This window comes from Nematolebias whitei, chromosome 14 (assembly GCF_014905685.2).
Source record: "Nematolebias whitei isolate Nwh7 chromosome 14, NemWhi1, whole genome shotgun sequence".
In the NCBI taxonomy this organism is placed as follows: Eukaryota; Metazoa; Chordata; class Actinopteri; order Cyprinodontiformes; family Rivulidae; genus Nematolebias; species Nematolebias whitei.
In genome coordinates, this window is record NC_056511.1 from 47,336,794 (window position 1) to 47,356,713 (window position 19,920).

General features: G+C 38.8%; 1 protein-coding gene across 1 annotated transcript in view; it reads right to left on the bottom strand.

The window, feature by feature from the left end:
* The window catches only part of usp25 (ubiquitin specific peptidase 25), a gene marked incomplete in the record, with an annotated part of 317,087 nt that overhangs the window by 270,322 nt on the left and 26,845 nt on the right, over positions 1-19,920 (bottom strand). The window contains 1 exon segment of the mRNA XM_037688164.1: positions 5,135-5,212. Within this exon segment, the coding sequence (XP_037544092.1) occupies positions 5,135-5,212 (78 nt within the window).

Genomic DNA, 19,920 nt, shown 5'->3' on the forward strand with positions numbered 1-19,920 from the left:
ACACACTAATAAACAGAAAAAGAAGAACAGACGTAAAAACATTGCCATCCCTTATGTTGCTGGAGTATCAGAGAAATTCAGAAGTTTCTTCAACAAACACAAGATCCCAGTACATTTCAAACCCAGCAGGACTCTCAGACAGAGGCTGGTCCACCCTAAAGACAAAACACCCATACACAAACAGAGTGGTGTAGTGTATGCGGTCCAGTGCAGCGAGGACTGTCCAGACCTCTACACTGGAGAAACTAAACAGCCTCTTCACAGACGCATGGCTCAACACAGGAGAGCCACCTCCTCTGGACAAGATTCTGCTGATCATCTCCACCTCACAGAGAAGGGACACTCTTTTGAGGACCAAAATGTGCACATTTTGGACCGAGAACACAGATGGTTTGAGAGGGGGGTGAAGGAAGCAATTTATGTAAAAAGAGAAAAGCCGTCTCTTAACAGAGGAGGAGGCCTCAGATTTCCACTTTCAAAAACATATAATGCAACTTTAAGACAGAATCCCAGGCGGTTTTCACACCTGATGGGAACAGAGGGGCCTTGTCTGTGAATTAGAGGAACAAAAGACTCTTACTGTTAATGTTTGTTTAGGTGTGAACTGCCAATCTACATGTGTGTGTGTGTCTTATCTCACTCAGCCTTATAACCTGAATCTCTCACTCTCTGCTCTTTGAATTGAGGAAGCTCCTCGGATGAGGAGCGAAACGTCTTCTGTTACAAATAAAGTCCAGTTGTTTTTGTATTGAACGCTTTTTGAAAGATCAACAAAGTAAACACAAAACAGGAATATTTGAAACTTTTGTTTAATAAGATAGAATACCACCAAAGTGTGAAAAAGTTTTGAGGTTGTGTAAAATGTGAATAAAAGCAGAATACAACTGGCAAATTATATAAACCTATGTTTTATTTACAGTGGAACAAAGTAAATATATGTATGTATGTATGTTTTATTTATTCATTTCATTTCATCCAAACAACAAATATAATACAATTTAAAGAAAAGAAAAAAGATATACAATCACAGAAATAAAATGAAAGGCAGCAGAAGAAGAATGAATTCTTATAAAATCTGCCCCTTGTCCCCAAAATATATTCCAAACAAAATTACTATACAAAAGCAAGATGAATTAATAAAAAAAAAATAATAATAATAAAATAAAAACTTAGCTAAAATATAAGATCAACTGTAAACAATTTTTATGAACTCACATTATACTTAATTTTTTTTTAAAAAACAATTTTTTATCATCCTCTTGAATATGTACATAGTTTTGGCATTTTTAATATCATCCTCCAGATCATTCCACAATCTAATACCCTGAGATCTAGTGGATCACATCTTCAGACTGGTGCGACACCACGGCTTCACAAACATCTCCATCCCCTTAAGATAATAATTACTTTCTCTTTTAACAAATTTCCCTTGAATGTTAGTAGGTAGTATGTTTTTGTTGGCCCCATACATAAACAGTAAGATATTGTAATCAACCAAGTCATAAAATTTTAATATCTTTAGCTGATGAAACAATATATTTGACGGATGGTTATCATCTTTTCTGGTAATAATTCTAATGGCTCTTTTCTGTAAAATAAAAATTGGATTTGTAATTGTTTTACATGCTTTACCCCAGACTTCAATACAGTAAATTAAATGTGGAACAATAATGGCATTATACAATAGAAACATTGCTTTATCATTGAATAACTCTCTAACTTTGTACATTACTGCGATCGATTTAGCTATTTTAGTTCTTAAGGTTTTTACGTGAGATCTCCATGTTAGTTTTTCATCAATGATGACACCCAGAAATTTCACCTCATTGACTCTATTAATTTCAATTCCATCGACTCTAAATGGAGTATCAAGCACTTTCTTGTTATTACTAAAAATCATATAATTTGTTTTATCAACATTTAAAGATAATTTGTTTAGTTGAAACCAATTTTGTATTTTCACAAATTCTGTTTGTGCCATCTTCAGCATTTGCACAACATTTTCACCCACACAAATAAAAGTAGTATCATCTGCAAACAAAATACATTTAAAAATGTATATTGTATGTATATTGTATAAATGTATATAAATGTATATTAAAAATATATGAGAAGTTGAAACTAAAACAATTATAATTTTTTTAATTAGATGATTTTGAACTTGATGGTAGCAAAACATTTCTTTAAACTTGCTCTGAGACCATTTTCCCTCACTATGATGCATCCCGTCTTCATCCATCCATCCATTATCTTTACCCGCTTCTTCCATTTTGGGTCACGGGGGTCGCCAGTGCCCATGTCCAGCAATCACTGTGCGAGGGGCGGCGGACACCCTGGACGGGTCGCAAGTCCATCACAGGGCCACATGGAGACAAATGAGACAAACAATCATTCACTCTCTCACTCACCAATAGACAATTTAGAGTTACCAATCAGCCTAACATGCATGTTTTGGGTCTGTGGGAGGAAACTGGAGAAAACCCACGTATGCACGGAGAGAACATGCAAACTCCACCCAGAAAGACCCCTGGACTGGGATTTGAACCAGGGACCTGCTGGCTGAGAGGCAGCAGCTCTACCAGTTGTACCACCGTGCTGCCCGCATCCCGTCTTCATTAAACAAATTATAAACTGCATGATTTTTTATAGTTCGGGGCAGCATGATGGGTCAATGATTAGCACTGTTGTCTCACAGCAAGAAGGTCCTAGGTTCAATCCCCAGTTCGAACTGGGGTCTTTCTGTGTGGAGTTTGCACGCTCTTCTCGTGTTTGTGTGGGTTTTCTCCAGGTACTCCAGTTTCTTCCTACAGTATAAAAATTACCAGGCCTCCCTTGAAAAAGAGATCTGTGATCTCAGTGGGATTTGCCTGGTTAAATAAGGATTCCATCCATCCATCCATTATCTTCCGCTTGATCTGAAGTCGGGTCGGGCAGAAGTTTGAGCAGGGAGGCCCAGACATCTCTTTTCACAGCCACCTCTTTCAGCACTTCTGGGAGGATTCCAAGGTGTTCCAGGCCAATCGAGAGACATAGTCTCTTCAGCATGTCCTGGGTCTTCCCCAGGGTCTCCTCCCAGTCGGACATGATCGAAGCACCTCCCTAGGGAGGCGCCCCAGGAGCATCCTTACCAGATGCCCGAACCACCTCAAATAAATAAAGGTCAATAAATAAAAAATAAATAAAATCAATGTATAAAACTGAGGAGACCAGTTGCTGAAGATTTTGGGGGAAACATCCCATTCTTGTGTGATGGAGGATTGTAGCGGTTCATCCGTTCTGGCTCTTCTTTGCTGGATGGGAGAATGTGTTGTTCTAAAACCTGCATATACCTTTCTGCATTTAACGTGAATTTTTAGATGTGTGAGCTGCCCATGTTAGAAACACTAATGCATCCCCGTACCATCAGCAAAAAAGGCTTTTGAACAGTGTGCTCATAACAGTCTGGATGGTTCCTCTACTATTTAGTAGGGCTGCAACAATGAATCAATAAAATTGATAAAAATCGATTATTAAGTGTTGGCAATGAATTTCATTATTGATTCGTTGTGTCACACGATTAAGCGTCTCTCAGCATGTTGCAGAGCTGTTTTGTTCACCTGCAGAGCATTGTCAATGCTGGCTGACTAAATCAAGTTTGAAAAAAAAACAACAACCTGCAGCACGAGTTGAACAAAGTGAGGTGGGAGGCGGAAGCAGAGCAGAGGCTGTTTTCAAAGGAAATTAAGTACATTTTACAAACGATTCGACCCAAGTCCTCAAAAGTGTGGGAGAACTTCACGCTTCACGAACCTAAAAACTGCATAAGTTGCAGCTTTGAAAAGTGACAACATGACACGGGAGAACCACGGTGAAACGTAAAAATGTCTGAGTCGTTAACTTACTTCACCACGGTTTGGATAAAGGAGCTGAACAGCAGGTGAGTCTCTACAGTATTCTACATTTGTTCTGTTTCCAAGTGAGAAAACGTAACGTCAGTCTCTCTGGTAGCTGAAGCTGCTGTTGCTGTTTGTTAGCTGATTAATGACGGTGATAGAGAATGGGCGTGTTATTTTTAATTTAATTTAATTGGTACAAGCAGTGTTTAAATGTGATTTATAAATAAATCTAACACAAAGATAGTACTAATTTAAGATTAAGCTTCAAGTTTTAATTTTCCAGCAAAAGTCCTGAGTGAAGACACTGCATGTATGGCAGGATGAATTACATTTAAACAGGAATTAAAGTAATTTATTAGATCTACTCAAATGTGTAATTAAGTTTTTTTGTGGGTGTGTGTGTAATTGCTCTTTGAGCCACTTTTGCCTTAACCCAACACTGTAAGTGAAACAAGGCATTTCTTGAGTTGCTGGAAATTATGTTATAATACATATACTTTCTTTCTCATTCCAGAAAACAACAACAAACAAAGACAGCCTTCACTGACATGAGGCCTCTGTCGATGGCTGAAAACGAAGGCTTCACTACAATGATCCACACTTTTAATCCAGGTTACACTTTTCCCTCAAGGACACATTTTACAAAAAGTAGCTACATATTGTGCAGGTATAACATATAACTGTATATATTTTTTTGTACATTTATTTTTTATTGAAGCTATTTGACAAACTTTTTATTTTTTATTATTCAATATTTTACTAACAGAATAGTCAAGTAGCAACCTGTTTTTTGTGTGATTTGTTATGTCAGTCAAATTTTGAAATAAAGAGGTAGACATTAAAACATTTTTTGTATTTTTGGCCGATTCATCAATTAATAGGAAAAATAATCGCCCTATTAATCGATTATTGAAATAATCGTTAGTTGCAGCCCTACTCTTTAGTCTGAAGGACAAGGAGTTTGGGGTTTCCAAAACGTATATTCAAATTTCAATTTTTCTGACCACTTAATAGAGCTCCACATTGCCTCACCTCATTGTAAATAAGCTTTGGCCCATAGACAGAAGCATTTCTGAAAGGTTAAATGAAATCAAAAACCGAATGAAATTAAAGGTTAGGAAGTGATTTTAGACTTGAGAAGTATTGAAATAGTTGTACCTCGATGAGATAAGCAAATAATCAACTTTGATTAAATCCAAGACAACCCCGAGTATGAATATGCATTAAAGAATTAGTAAGACCTGCTGTTGAAGACGTACCTGCAGGGCCTGCTGAAGCAGCTGAATGTCCGTGGTGCCAGTAACCTCTCTCAACTGGTTTAGTAGTGTCTGCTGGTGCTAAAAGGGAAAGAAACAATAAAAATGCAGTTCAGCAAAAAGCTTGGTAGGATAGACAGACATCATTTTATTCAGTCTATTGTCTATTTTTTTTTATAAAAACTACCATCACAGACTAACACTCCTATACCATCAGCGAGGAAGGTTAAAACACAGGAGGGCTGAAATGATTCCTCGAATAATTCGAGTACCGTGATTACTAAAAATCCTCGAGGCAATTATTTTTTTTCCATTTACCCTTTATTTATACAGGTCGTCTTATTGAGTCACGAGAACTCATTTTCAAGAGAGACCTGTTTAGGGAGCAGATGGTAGGGGTTAAGGGCCTTGCTCAGAGGCCCAGAGTGGGGCCAATGAGAGTGGAAACAGGTGTGGGTGTTTCACCTTTTCAGAATCAGAATAAACTTTATTGGCCTTGCACCGAGATACAACGCGAATATGTACGTACAGTCGTCCGAAAGATGGGCGGACTGCACGAAGCTGCAACTATAGAAAGCGCTGCCTTCTTATCCTTATCAGATAATAATCTCAGATAGGAAAATGGGTAGAAACATGAGGGTGGATAGTGGTGTAGTGAACTAGACCTCCGACATCAATCTGTCTCTGAGGACCTTCAGGGGACAGGAACTGTTATTTCATTGATTTCAATCCAGAAATACAAATTATCTCATCAAGAGACTATTTAATTGTATCCTGAATTAATCAATTGAAAGAACACTCTTCTTTTTTATATTATTATTAACTATTTTACAATATCTTGATAATCAAAAGTGTGTTTAGTTCATACCATTTCTAAATGTTGAAGTAAACCACTCATTTAAATCAACTGTGAAACAGTATTAATGATTTTTAAACCTCATAAGACTTTGATCATACAGTTAAATGTCTATTTATGAAGTAAGTGTGCATTCACTCTTCTGTCTGTGTGAGGAGTGGACCTCATGTCGGTCGAAAGTCAGAGACAAGTTATGAGAACGAAGTGCCTTGTTTTAAAACTCTCAGACCGTAAATAAGAACTGGCTGGCACCTGCTGTCTCTCACTTCTTCAAAATATTTCTCTGTCTGTACTAACCATTCTTAAAACATTTCTGCTGTCTGTTGACTTCTAATAACCCTCTGACATCACTAAAACTACACCCCTGCTGGTTGTTTCAACCAATCAGGAAGTACCAAGTGACAGGAAGTGGATACTCTTTGAAAGGCAACACTTCTTGGAACTATTGAGTCTTTTCCAGTCTTTGAGTTTTTCCAGTCTTCTTAGAACTTTCAGCCTTACATGGAAGACTCAGTCTTACTGGAATCTTCCAGCTGAACAAAATAGCTGATGGATTTGACCATGTGCTAAGGGTCCGTCCATTCCAGCGTAGTCACAGCCTTCATCGGCTGTGACTCAACCTGAGCATTAAATGCTCAACTTCTAAGGAAGCTTATTTTGTTGACCTGAGTACTTCGTCACGACTTCTGACGACCCCAGCCACTCTGACCGGAGACACTGAAAAGGGAGCATGCCAATGGACCTCTGTTCCGGAGTTGATGTATCCTCTGCTAAGGTAACAAAGTCGTTGCACGCCCTGAGTGTACCAAGGGCTGAGCTGGATTTGGAGGAAGGGTGCCATTTTCTGGTTCAACACATAACTTTCATCCATCTAAACCTCCTCTTTAAATCTATTCCTTCTCTTTAAACTTCTATTCGCCAGTAAATCAAGCTAGATGCCTTCAGAAATGAATCAGTCTCAATCAGTAATCTTCTGTTGTCTTGTTTAGTAAATCGTGCCAAGTTTATTAATCAGAAACAGATCAGCAAATCAATGTGTACATGTTTGAAGTTAAATTCTGATTCTGTTAAATAAATGACCGCATTTATTCTGATGGGTCAAAGATAAAATGGCGTCTCATGTCACTAATTATACACTCCACAAGTTCTCTTGGTCACATGGAAGAAATTTAACTCGAAAAAGAAAGGATCCGTGTTACTTAAACAATTAATATTCTATGTGCTTGAACTAGCTTTAAGAATAATTAATTAGTAGAATGTTACGGCGAAAGCTGTCCCTACATCACTACAGTGGTATTACAAAAAAAGATCTTTCACATCTTGTCTATCAGGACACGATTTGAGACATCAAAAAAATTCTACCAGCAAGCACAATTAAAACATGATCACATTTGCATTTGACATCGAGGTGTTGAGATTTGTCCATGAGCGTTTTTTCACATCAGCCACAGTTTCTGAAGATATTTCAGCCAGCAGTTCTGATAAGCTTGCACAGAAAGTTCTCGGGGGGGGTGCACGATAGATTAAGCGTTTGTCCTTGGTTACTCATGACCCAGGAGAAATTTGATAATCGGCCCATCTCCGAGGCCATCAGGAGTCAGATTTAGATAAGCTTGATTCTTGATTTTCTTCAGGCAAAGATTACGTTTTTCCAGCCTTGAGTCCATCTGGGCGTTCTGGTTCTGAAAAAGCCTAATTGCGGGATTCCATTCCATTGATCCATGCGATGAGTCTCCTTCAAGGCCGAACCCACCACGCTGACGAGTACCAGAAGCCGCAGGTGGCTTGTGATTCTCATAAATCACCTCCACCTTACGGTTAAGCTTGTAAACCAGATGATTCAAAGTTCCTACTGCACGGACCAAACCTTCACACTGACTCGGAAGCTTTTCCATGGCCGAAACTGCTGCCGATGTCTTCTTCAAAAGTCGATAAAACAGAGCCCTGTGATGCCAAAAAGCAGAGTCCCTGCTATCATAATTCCAAATATGTAAATGTCTTCAACATCCTCCTGAGACAGAACTGAGAGGCGCATCAACTGCCACACTCCCCACGAATCCATGACGTACCGCACAGCGCGAGTCTCAGCTGGGCACGCCGGTTCTCCAGGACCTTGTCGCTTTCATGAAAAAATTTTATCAATAGAGTTGAACACCCACGATACCAAATCCATAATCTTCTTAATTTATGGTCAGGAGATGTGACCCAGGCACTTCTGACACACAGAGAACAGAGTAGGAAGAAGGAAAAAGGGGGAGAGGGATGACAGAAGCAACCACCTCGATGAAAGCCACGCATATTTTGATGTTGACGGTACTGGGAGTTGAACCTGCGACTTTCCGATCACAGGCCCATCTTCTAGCCTCTGCGCCACCACTCCCCCACCTGGCTCAGACACTGATTGGGTGAGTTTTCGACCGATGAGGAATAAATGCACAACTGCCATGAAATTTGCTCTTTGAATTGAGAAAGCTCCTCGGATGAGGAGCGTAACGTCTTCTGTTACAAATAAAGTCCAGTTCTTTTTTTATTGAACACTTTTTGAACTGCCATCAAAGTAGCAAAACGCAACTATTTCTTATCTCGGACCTCCAAAAATCTAAATGACCCTAACAGATTCTGGAAAACCATCAAATCTCTCTCAGGCAGCCTCCAATCATCTGACCTCCCATAACAACTTCTTGTTAACTCTGATCCTAAGTCAAAGAAGCACGAGATCCTGTAGTGAACTTAACCTGATGTCAAAACTAAGCCTAAGGTCAAAACCCTTGACCTTAAGAACCTTGTGGGACAGAAACTGTCGTTTCATTGATTTGAATCCAGAAATACAGGTTCACTCATCCTGAGACTTTCTTTCTTGAAAATCAAGTGAAAGAACACTCTCTTTTCTATTATCATTCCTGTTTTACAAATGTTTGATAATCAAAGTGTTTTAGTTCAAACATTTTAGATGTTACAGTGAACTAATCAATTTTATTAACTGTAAAACAGTAACAATGATTTTTAGTTGCTTATGCAAAGTAGAATTCATGTTAAGGCCTGTTACAGATTTTTATGCATTTTCTGATTTCTGTCTTTGAATGAGCAAGTGTGCGTTTTCCAAGGTCAGGAGTCGAAGCAGACATGTGTTGGAACAACTGTCTTGTTTACATCCTCTCAGACGTCAACGGAGGAGTTGGCACCTGTTTCTAAAACTCGCCAAAAGAAAACTCTCTCTGTCTCTGAGAACAGTTTAATCTGTTCCATAACAATTCTTGCTGTTTTCTGACTTCTAGTAACCTCTTACATCACAAAACACACCCCTGTCTGGTTGATAGTACCCAATCAGGGACACTCAAATATACCGGAAATAGAGCTCTTAATAAATTGCCGGTACTTCCTAGTTCTCTCAGTTCGGCGGCGCGGAAAAGTTCTGAGATGTTCGCAGTTCTGTGAAGTCGTTTGGGAGAACAGAAGTCCAGCCATGATAAGGCTCTTCGAGTTGGATTATAACATCTTCCACCTCTGAGTGGAACTTCTGAAGGACTCCACTCATGTGAAGTCCACTTGCTGAGGTGAGCTGGTGTCGGACGGAATCTCGTCACTACTTCGGACGAGTCACAGCCATCCTATGGAGACGCTGGACAGGTAGCGTTAACTGGACCTCCATATCTGCTGATTTATCTTCAGAAAGGTAATGAGTCAAGTTTCCTACCAAAGCGTACCGAGGAAAAGCTGGGTTCGAATGGAGAGTGTCGGTTCTGGTCAACACTCCCCCTCACACACCATCTTTTACTCCCTTTAACTTCATTTCCATCTTTAAATTCTTCTCTCAAGTAGAAATCCTTCCAGATAATTTAGAAATGTCTGTGTAAAGTGCTCATCCACCGCCGTGTGGATAATTGATCATAATTGTACAGTTTTCATTGATGTCTGCTGTTCTGCTGAAGAGTGGAAACAATCGCCGCATTGTTTCTCACTACCTGTAAAGCTGTTAATTATGTTGTTATTTTCATATTTTGCCAAATTAATGTAAATGTTTGATGTTAAACTTTGATTCTGTAAAATAAATGACCGCATTCATTTTGATGGGTCAAAGATAAATAACGTCTCACGTTACATTTCATTAAATTCAATGCACGTTTTATTCAGTCCAGAAAAATGAGGAATCCGTTTTAATTGATGAATATATCTCAGCATCTGTTCATCTACAATCCTGAACTGTTTCAACAAACATTTTGTTGCTTCTAGTTCTTTATTTGACATAGTTACTAATGGAAAATCAGCCATTTCACTTAATAATCAAATTTCTACAAATCAAATCCCTCCTACAAGTCAATCCTCAGTTAATCACACCTTCTCTTTTTCTCCGTTCTCAGTTAGTGAGGTAAATTGTTAAAAGACATTGATACTAAAAAATCTGCAGAACCAGATGAACTTCCACCTTATTTCTTAAGGCTGGCCGCTCATATCATCACAGTCCGTGTGACCAACATCTTTAATCTTTCCATAAGACAAAACTCCATCCCAGACGCTTGGAAAACAGCCTTTGTTCTTCCTTTACTGAAGGGAGGTGACCCCACCTCACTGAACAACTATAGACCAATCTCTAAACGCTGCATTTTAGCCAAGGTTCTAGAAAAATTGATACTCTCAAATAAAAAATTACCTGGACTCATTTAACATCTTACCTCGCCATCAATCTGGTTTCAGGAAACGCAACACAAAACAAGGACTGCTTCACTTAAGTTGTTGAAGCACTGGATGCTAAGGATTATTTTGCTGCACTTTCTTAGACATGTCTAAAGTTCTATTTCGTATAGGCTTCGCCCTTTATGGCTATCACTAGTGGGTTTATCCCTTCGCGCGTAGCACAGTACTGAAAACTTTAGTCCAAGCCCACCTGCTGTGTGGGTTTCACCCCCAGTCCGTATAAATTATGGTGAGACCGGGTAATCGGCTCCCATTTTTTCTTCAGCCAGCTAGTTAGCACTGTCAGAAGAACAAAGAAGGAAAAGATGTCCAGCTTTGACTGGCACAACTTTTGCTAAGGATGCCTGGGTCTTCGCCACGTCAACCTCCTGCTGTCCCGGTGAGCTCTTCCTCCCGAGGAGAAGCAGATACGAGCAGCCTTGCTCAAGGTAAGTGCCGAGGAGTGTTTTTCCGTGGCGGCCCGCTACTCACTGGATGACGCCATCACCTTTCTAACGTTTTTGCCTCGTGGTGAATCGGAGGATTCCCTTGAAAAAAGCGATGTTAGCAGCAAATCTGCTGAGTGTTTGTCCGTGGAGGGCAGCTACTCGCTGGACGACACCATCGCCTTTTCTAACGTTTTTTTCCTTGCGGTGAATCAGATGATTCCCTAGAAAAAGGCGATGTGAGCAGCAGCTCCGCTGAGTGTTTTTCCGTGGCGGGACGCTATGCATGGGATGACGCCACCTCCTTTCTTTGACGCAGAGTCACGCAGTGAATCGAATGATTCCTCCGTGAAAGGCAATGCTGGAAACAACTTCGCTGCCCCTTCCCTCATGGAGAGCGTAGTGACGGAAGAAGAGCGGTCGAATGGATGCTCAGCCACCTCGGGTCTTTCCACGTCGGCGACCACACCGCTCCCAGCCATCGGCGCCCTCCTCTCAGAGCTGCCTGGCATAATCCAGGAGGCTGCTAACACAAAGGGTCTTTCCGTCCTTCTCCTCCCTCCACCCTGATCGGATGATCTGGCAGGAAGGTTTGGTTCGGCCCGGGTTCGTCGCCCTGATCCCATCTGGCCTCGCTGTCCAGATGTGACGTCACACTGGAACGAGGCTGCAGCTGGGCCCGGCAAGCTGAAGACATCTGTCTCCACCTTCGCCTCCATCTCCAGAGTGGAGGGTTTTACCGATCTGTGTTTTTCCCTTGGTCCCCACCGCCACCACCACCCAGAGCCAAGCCTGGCGGAGGCGCTTAGGGCAAAAGCTTCCAGGATGGACTGGCAACCTATCCCTCCAGGGAAGCATGACCAGAGGGTGACATGACAACGCTCTCCAATCGAGCTCACCAGTGCACATCCCAGGCGGTCGCAGCAAACAAGAACATCGCTCTGCTGGACTACAGCATCTCAAACAGGCTGGAGAAAGCAGACCTGTTGGAGGAGACAAAGAGCTCTCTCTGTAAAGCAGCTGATGTCATCTTGGTATGGTATGGTATAAAGTTTATTCATTTAAAAAAATACAAAACAATTCCATAACAATATAAAAAATATACAAGAGATTTAAAATTGAAAGGCAGCAGAAAGAAGAAAAAATCTTATTATATCTGCCCCTTTTTTCAAACAATTAGTTCAATCATAATCATTTTCAAGTAACAGAGCAAAATGAATAACTTTCTAATTTTTCTAATTCTAATACAAAAAACACCCTAAGCTACTTCATATATACTTTTTTAACAATTCAGCTTTGATCTTTTTCTTAAATGTACACATTGACTTGGCATTTTTAACATAACTCTCTAGACCATTCCACAATCTAATTCCTTGGATTGAGGTAGACCTTCCCTTCAGACTAGTCAGGGAATTATTAAATGATAAAGCTCTGTACATGTTGTATAACACATTCATTTTTCCACATTTAATCTATTGCATTGATGTTTGGGGGAAAGCGTGTAAAACTTTTACAAAACCTATTTTTATTTTACAGAAAAGAGCTGTAAGAATTATTACCAGAAAGCATTACAGTCACCCATCAAGCACATTATTTTATCAACTGAACTTATTGAAGTTCCATGATTTGGTAGATTACAGTATTCTATCAGTTATGTATAGGGCTCAAAATAACACATTACCATTAAATATCCAAAGAAATTTTGTTAAAAGACAAAGTTGTTATAATCTTAAGGGGATAGAGATATTTGTCAAACCAAAATTAAGAACATTGTATAGTACTGCAATAGATTTAGATATTTTTGTTCTTACAGAATTGATGTGATTTTTCCATGTTAGCTGTTCATCAATGATTACACCCAACAATTTAATCTCATTAACTCTACAAATCTCAACACCCTCAATTTTAAATGGATCATCAACAGTTCTCTTTTTGTTACTAAATATCATGTATTTAGTTTTATCTAAATTTAATGATAATTTATTAAGTTTAAACCAAGTTTGTATTTTATCAAATTCTGTCTTCATCAATTCCAACATCCGTTTTACATCTTTACCCAAACAAAAAAATGTGGTGTCATCTGCAAAAAGGACACATTTGAGGAGTCCTGATACATTCACTAAGTCATTCACATATAAAATAAATAACTTTGGTCCAAGTACAGAGCCTTGAGGAACTCCACAAGTGATATTGCACAGGTCAGATCTTACACCATTTATTTGTACAAACTGTTTCCTATCTTTTAAATAGCTAGATACCCAGTGTAATGCTGGTCCTCTTATACCATATTTATTTAATTTTTCAAGGAGAATAGTGTGGTCAATAGTTTCGAATGCTTTTTTTAAATCAACAAAAATACTAACACAATACTGTTTTTGATCGACAGCAGTAGTTATTTGTTCCATTATTTCCATGAGAGCCATTGATGTAGAGTTTTTTGCTCTAAACCCATACTGACTGCTACTTAGAATGTTTTGTTTAGTAATAAATTTATCTAATCTGGTCACAAACAGTTTTTCTAGAATTTTTGAGAACCGTGGTAATAAGGATATTGGTCTATAATTATTGAACACACATTTATCACCATTTTTAAAGAGAGGAACTACCTTAGCTACTTTCATGTTGTCTGGAAATATTCCTTTTGAAAATGATAAATTACAAATATATGTAAACGGCTCGATAACATAACTCATTATGTCCTTTACAAACATCATATCCATGTCCACCCAGTCTTTTGATCTCTTATCTGTAAGATTTTTTACTACATTCATTATTTCTTCTTTGTCAGTTCCATTAAGAAAAATATTGTTGTCACAACTTATAACTGAATGGTTCACATTATTGTCTACTTTTGGTATTTTAGCTGCAAGGCTTGATCCAACGTTCACAAAATGATGATTAAATCCATTTACAATTTCATTTTTCATGGATTTCATCGTTATCCTTCAAAAAATATTGTGAAATACCTGTTTTTGCTTTATAACTTTTCAGAACACTATTTATTACTCGCCATGTAGCTTTCATATCACCATTACTTTTATTTAATAAATCACTAATATTCCTTCTTGTGTTTCCTTATAATCGCTACTAATTTATTTTTATACTTCTTATATTTCTCTTCAGCCTCTTGTGTTCTCAATTTCAAGAAACATGTATACAAATAATTCTTTTTTTTACAAGCATTTCTCAACCCTTTCATCATCCATGGTTGGTCAACAACATTTCTCTTTGTACAATTATTTTGCACACAATTCTTTTCATACAGAGCTCCCAAAATATTCATAAACTCATCATATGATCTGTTCACATCATCAACATACACGTCTTTCCAGCTTTGTTTATGTAAATCATCTTTTTATTTGTCCATTGCTTTTTTTATGTGTTTATTGTGTTTTTCTTAATTGTAATTTCTTTTGTAATGCTTTGATCATTTTTATAAATCATGAAAACTGGTAAATGATCACTCAAATCACTCGTTAAAATACCTCCCATCACATCCCCATTTGTTACATTTGTGAAAATATTATCGATTATTGTAGCACTATGAGTTGTAATTCTTGTTGGTTTTGATATTAACGGATAAAGATTTAAACTATACAATGAATTTGTAAATGTACTGATGTTATTTGAATCTGTTTTATTTCCCAGGTCAATATTAAAGTCTCCACAGAAAAAAATATTTTTATTAAAACTCTTGTCCAATAATTGTACGATTTTATCAGTGAATATTTCTATATTTGATCCTGGAGATCGATATACACAACTTATCAATATGTTTTTATCATTCTTGTTTATTATTTCTATTGTTATTATTTCCATGATATTATCAACAATTATTGACATTTCATTAATTAATTTACATTTTATTTCATTTTTAACAAAAAGAGCCACTCCACCACCTCTTTTGTTGCTTCTGTTCACATGATATAATTCATACCCTTCCATGTGAACATTAGTTGTGTTTTCATCGTTGAGCCATGTCTCTGACAGTGCTATTATTGTAAAAGTTCTGTTTAGCTGTTTTAAATAATCTGTTATTTTGGATATATTTGCATTTAAACTTCTACTATTACAGTGAATAATAGAGAGACCTCCATTTGTTATATTGATGTCATTAAACTGTTCTTCATTGTAATATTCACAGTCTTTTATTGCAGGGAAAAAATTTGTATCAATCACATCTTCAACATTGTATATTTTAAACTCTAAGTCGTCGTATGTTGCCATGTTTTAATGTATTTGTTCATTTTATATTTTGTTAATTTCTTGTTTGTGAAGTTATGTCAATGATTTATCATCTGTCCTCTCCTGAGCTCATTTTAGTTTTTCCAGATCCTTCAGGTCTTTTATTATTTTAGCCTGAGATCCTTCCTGTATTTTGATCCAAATGTTTCCATTTCTTGTCCAAGTTGATGCTATTTTTTTCTGTTTTTTCAACCACCTTGCTTCACGTGCAATATTTCCATTTTTTTTAGTTAGATGTTCATTTATGTAAACATTTGTTCCCTTCAGTTTTTTTGCATTATTACACTGTTTCTTGATTTCCTGCTAATGAATTTGATGACTATGGATGGTTTGGCTTTATCAGATTTGCTGGGCAGGGTGTGACAGATTGAAATGTCCTCATGTTTGATGTCAATGTCTTTGTTTTGTAAAAAATTCACTACTTGCTCCTCCAGAGGCTGTAGTTCTTCCTGTGGTGCGTCTTCTGTAGTGTTAGTACCAGCAACAACTCTTGCATATGTCCGGTTCCTAACTTCCAGTCCAGTGATCACCAAGTTGTCTATTTTTGTGTATTGTTCCAAGTCGTCTACTTTTGTTCCAGTTCAGCTATTTTTTGTCTTTATTACTTATCAGCTCTTTTAATTGTTTCACTTCTTCAAACACGAGTTCACACTTAGATGCTAATCTTGTCAGTTCAGTACTCATAAAGTTCAAAGACTTTTTTACTTCCTCCATATCTTCTGAATTATTTTCCGACTCTTGATTCCTTGTTGGCAGCACGGTGGCGCAACTGGTAGAGCTGCTACCTCTCAGCGAGCAGGTCCCCGGCACAAATCCCGGTCCGGAGGCCTTTCTGGGTGGAGTTTACATGTTCCCTCTGTGCATGCATGGGTTTTCTCCGGGTTCTCCGGTTTCCTCCCACAGACCAAAAACATGCATGTTAGGCTGATTGGTAACTCTAAATTGTCCCTAGGTGTAAGTGAGAGAGTGAATGGTTGTTTGTCTCTATGTGTCCCTGTGATGGACTTGCGGCCTGTCCAAGATGTACCCCGCCCCTCGCACTGTGATTGCTGGACATGGGCACCGTTGACCCCCGTGACCCAAAATGGAAGAAGCGGGTAAAAGATAATGGATGGATGGAAATACTAAATCAGATCACCCTGTGTCAAAAGTCAAAGAATAATAACAAAAAGCATGAACACAATCAGAATCAAAGAAAAACTAAATCTAAATCCAATCACCCTGTGTTAAATGTTAATGAGTATAGGTGTGTTTTAGGAGTTTTAAAAGCAGAGACTGAAGTGGCCTGTCGAATGTTGATGGGCAGATTATTCCAGAGCTTAGGGCCCACGACTGAAAACACCCGATCTCCTCTGAGCTTCAGCCTGGTTTTTGGTACCCCCAAGTGCAATTGGTCTGATGATCTCAAAGCCCGAGAACTCCATCTTCGAGTTCATGACCTGGAGCTCTCCTCCTTTGGATCCAGGCCGTCTCCCATCCTGTGTTCTGCAGGATTGACTCTAGATCCATTTCCTTCTCTGGAATGTCCATGCTGACTTTGAGCTCATGTAATCCAGTTGCAGCAGCTTGAGGGTCATTATACACCTTAACTTTCCCGTTCTCACAAAAAACTTTCAGTCTAGCTGGAAATAAAATCTGTGACTTGATTTTTTGTTCATTTAGTACTTTGTGCACATCTTTGTATTTTGCACGTTCCTTAAACACTGAGTTTGTAAAGTCCTCATCAAAATAAATCCTTCGATCATTGACTTGTGCAGTCTTTGCTCTCCATGCAGCTTGCAGCACTTTTTGTTTCATGGCATATGATTGAAATCGAACCAGAACAGTTCTTGGCCGGTCCTTTGGTCCAGGCCTCGGCCCCATCTGATGTGCCCTTTTCACATGGAATTCGTCCGTCACTTCCAGTTTTTCGTGGATCAGTTTGTTGATAAAGTCAATCATGTTGTTTTCTTCACAGTTTTTTGGCACCAAGTAGATTCTCATATTGTTTCTCCTGGCTTGACTTTCCAGTTCCTCACATCTTAGTTCTAGTTGTTTTTGCATTTGAAGGACATGTAAAAGCACTTTAGAGGTTTCCATTTCATAATCTTCACTCTCAGCAATTCTGTTCAGCTTCATCCATTCTTTTTAATACTCATGAAATCTGTACGTAGCACATTTAACTCTGCTTTTAATGATGCAAAACCAACTATTGTTTCAGATCGAAATTTTCTCAGTTCTTTGAGTATTTCAGCCATACCTGTAGATTTAGCTGATGGTGCGTCCTCTGTTATCTCTTCTTGATTGTTCTCCATTTGTTTTTGTGCACATACCTCCATTTGTTTGGAAGATTGCTTGAGTTTCTGCTTGGACATTTCTCACTGTCCTTCTTTCTCCTTCCTCTCCTTTGTCCTCCTTTCTCAGTGTCCCTCTCCACTTGGTATTCAGTATTTTGCCGTTTTTGAAGATGTTTAATCCAAAGTTAAGTCCACTTTTCAGTTAATTGTTTGCAGAGACACTCCCAAACATACTTGCCCAAAGGCTGCGAAGATTTTTCACTCCATCTCCTGCTTGCTATATGTAGGGGAACACCACCTCAGAAACAGTTCACCTCAGCTCAAACAAACAAAAAAAAAGTTCACCTCATCTCAAACAAACAGCATTCATGTGTTTTGTGTTTGAAACTGTTCAAATAAGATTCATCTTTTCCCTTGGGAACAAACGGACATTGTTTTACAAATATTCAACTCAGCTCACAAACTTCTTAGTTGACACTAATGTAATAATAAAAAAACTTGTCACTGTGTTAACCTAACTGCCAACATGAACTCATTTCCCATGAAATGGACAGATCGTTTTAAGGAGAGTTTTGGTTCAACTGACCTCGACGTTTTGAAACATCCAAACTTGTTGCGTTGAGATTTCACCTTTATCAAAAAAGGAGTATTCCTCCCAGAACTAGTTCCCATGAAGATAACACAATAAAAATACTTTGTTAAATGAGATTCCTTTTCAAGAGATGAACAGCGACACCTTTTGGTGAAACACTGCATGTTATTAAGTCAAAGATGTCATTTCTGTTTATACCATACCTGAATGTTTATTCATGAAAACGTGTGTTTTAAGTAATATCCTGATGCATGCTCAATAATCTAGGTAGAAAAATCCAAAAAAGTTCAATCTGGTCCTCTGGACATTCAAAAAAACAAAAAACAAAACAACAACAAAAAAATTAGATACGTTTCGTCTCTCATCCGAAAGACTTCCTCAGTCTGAGGTGCTGTATTCAGCTCAGTCTCTTAAATAGCACCTTCTCAGAGTGGATCAACCAGTTTACTGCTGACAACCAAAAGTTGTAAAAGTTTCAGCCTGCCTCAGCAATGCCAAACCACCACCTTCCACCATCAGTAGAGAGGAGAGGGATGCACTCACCACTCTTAGCAAGGACAAAAACATCATCATTCTCCCAGCAGACAAAGGAAGGTGCACAGTGATTTTGAACCAGAAAGAATATCATGAGAAAGTTATGACACTCCTTAGTGACTTAACCACTTATGAACCTCTGAAAAGAGATCCAGGAAGTGGTTACAAGAAGAAGTTAATAGATTGCCTGAAAAATTTGGAGCAGGACAAGGCTATTGACCGTTTTCTGTACCACAGACTGTACCCAGGGGAGGCCACACCTAGTCTGTATGGTTTACCTAAAATCCACAAACAAGGTGTACCTTTAAGACCAATCGTTAGCATGATTAACTCTGTCACTTACAATGTTTCCAAATATCTGGCGTCTGTACTCATCCCTTTATTTGGCAGCTCAGAACACCACATACAGAACACCATGGACTTTGTGGACAAGGTGAGGGATGTCATCATGGAGACTGATGAAACAATGGTCTCTTTTGATGTCACATCACTCTTTACGTGCATTCCTGTTGATGATGCAGTAGAGGTGGTCAGTTTAAGATTAAAATCAGCCACCACTCTGAGCAGCAGGACCACACTTTCTACAGAACAACTGTGTCAACTCTTGAAACTGTGCCTGCAGTCAACCTACTTCACATATGGGGAGCAATATTATAGGCAGAAACATGGGTGTGCTATGGGGTCTCCAGTTTCGCCTATTGTTGCCAACCTGTACATGGAGGAGGTAGAAAAGAGAGCCTTGACGTCCTTTTCAGGGACACCACCAAGTCATTGGTTCAGGTATGTTGACGACACCTGGGTTAAAATTAAATCTCAGGAAGTCCAACACTTTACTGACCACATCAACTCTGTGGATAAATACATCAAGTTCACACGAGAAGATGTAAAAAAAATGGCAGGTTGGCTTTCTTGGACTGTGAGGTCTCAGTCTCTGATAGGGGACATTTGCAAACTGAGGTGTACTGCAAACCCACCCACACAGACCAGTATTTGCAGTTTGACTCCCATCACCCTTTGGAGCACAAGATAGGAGTCATCAGGACTCTGTACCACAGAGCAGACAGCGTCCCCACTAACTCAGGAGCCAGGTAGAAGGAGAAATCCCATACAAGACAGGTTCTAGAGCAATGTGGTTATCTTAAATGGGCCTTCCTGAAAGCAGAGAAGAA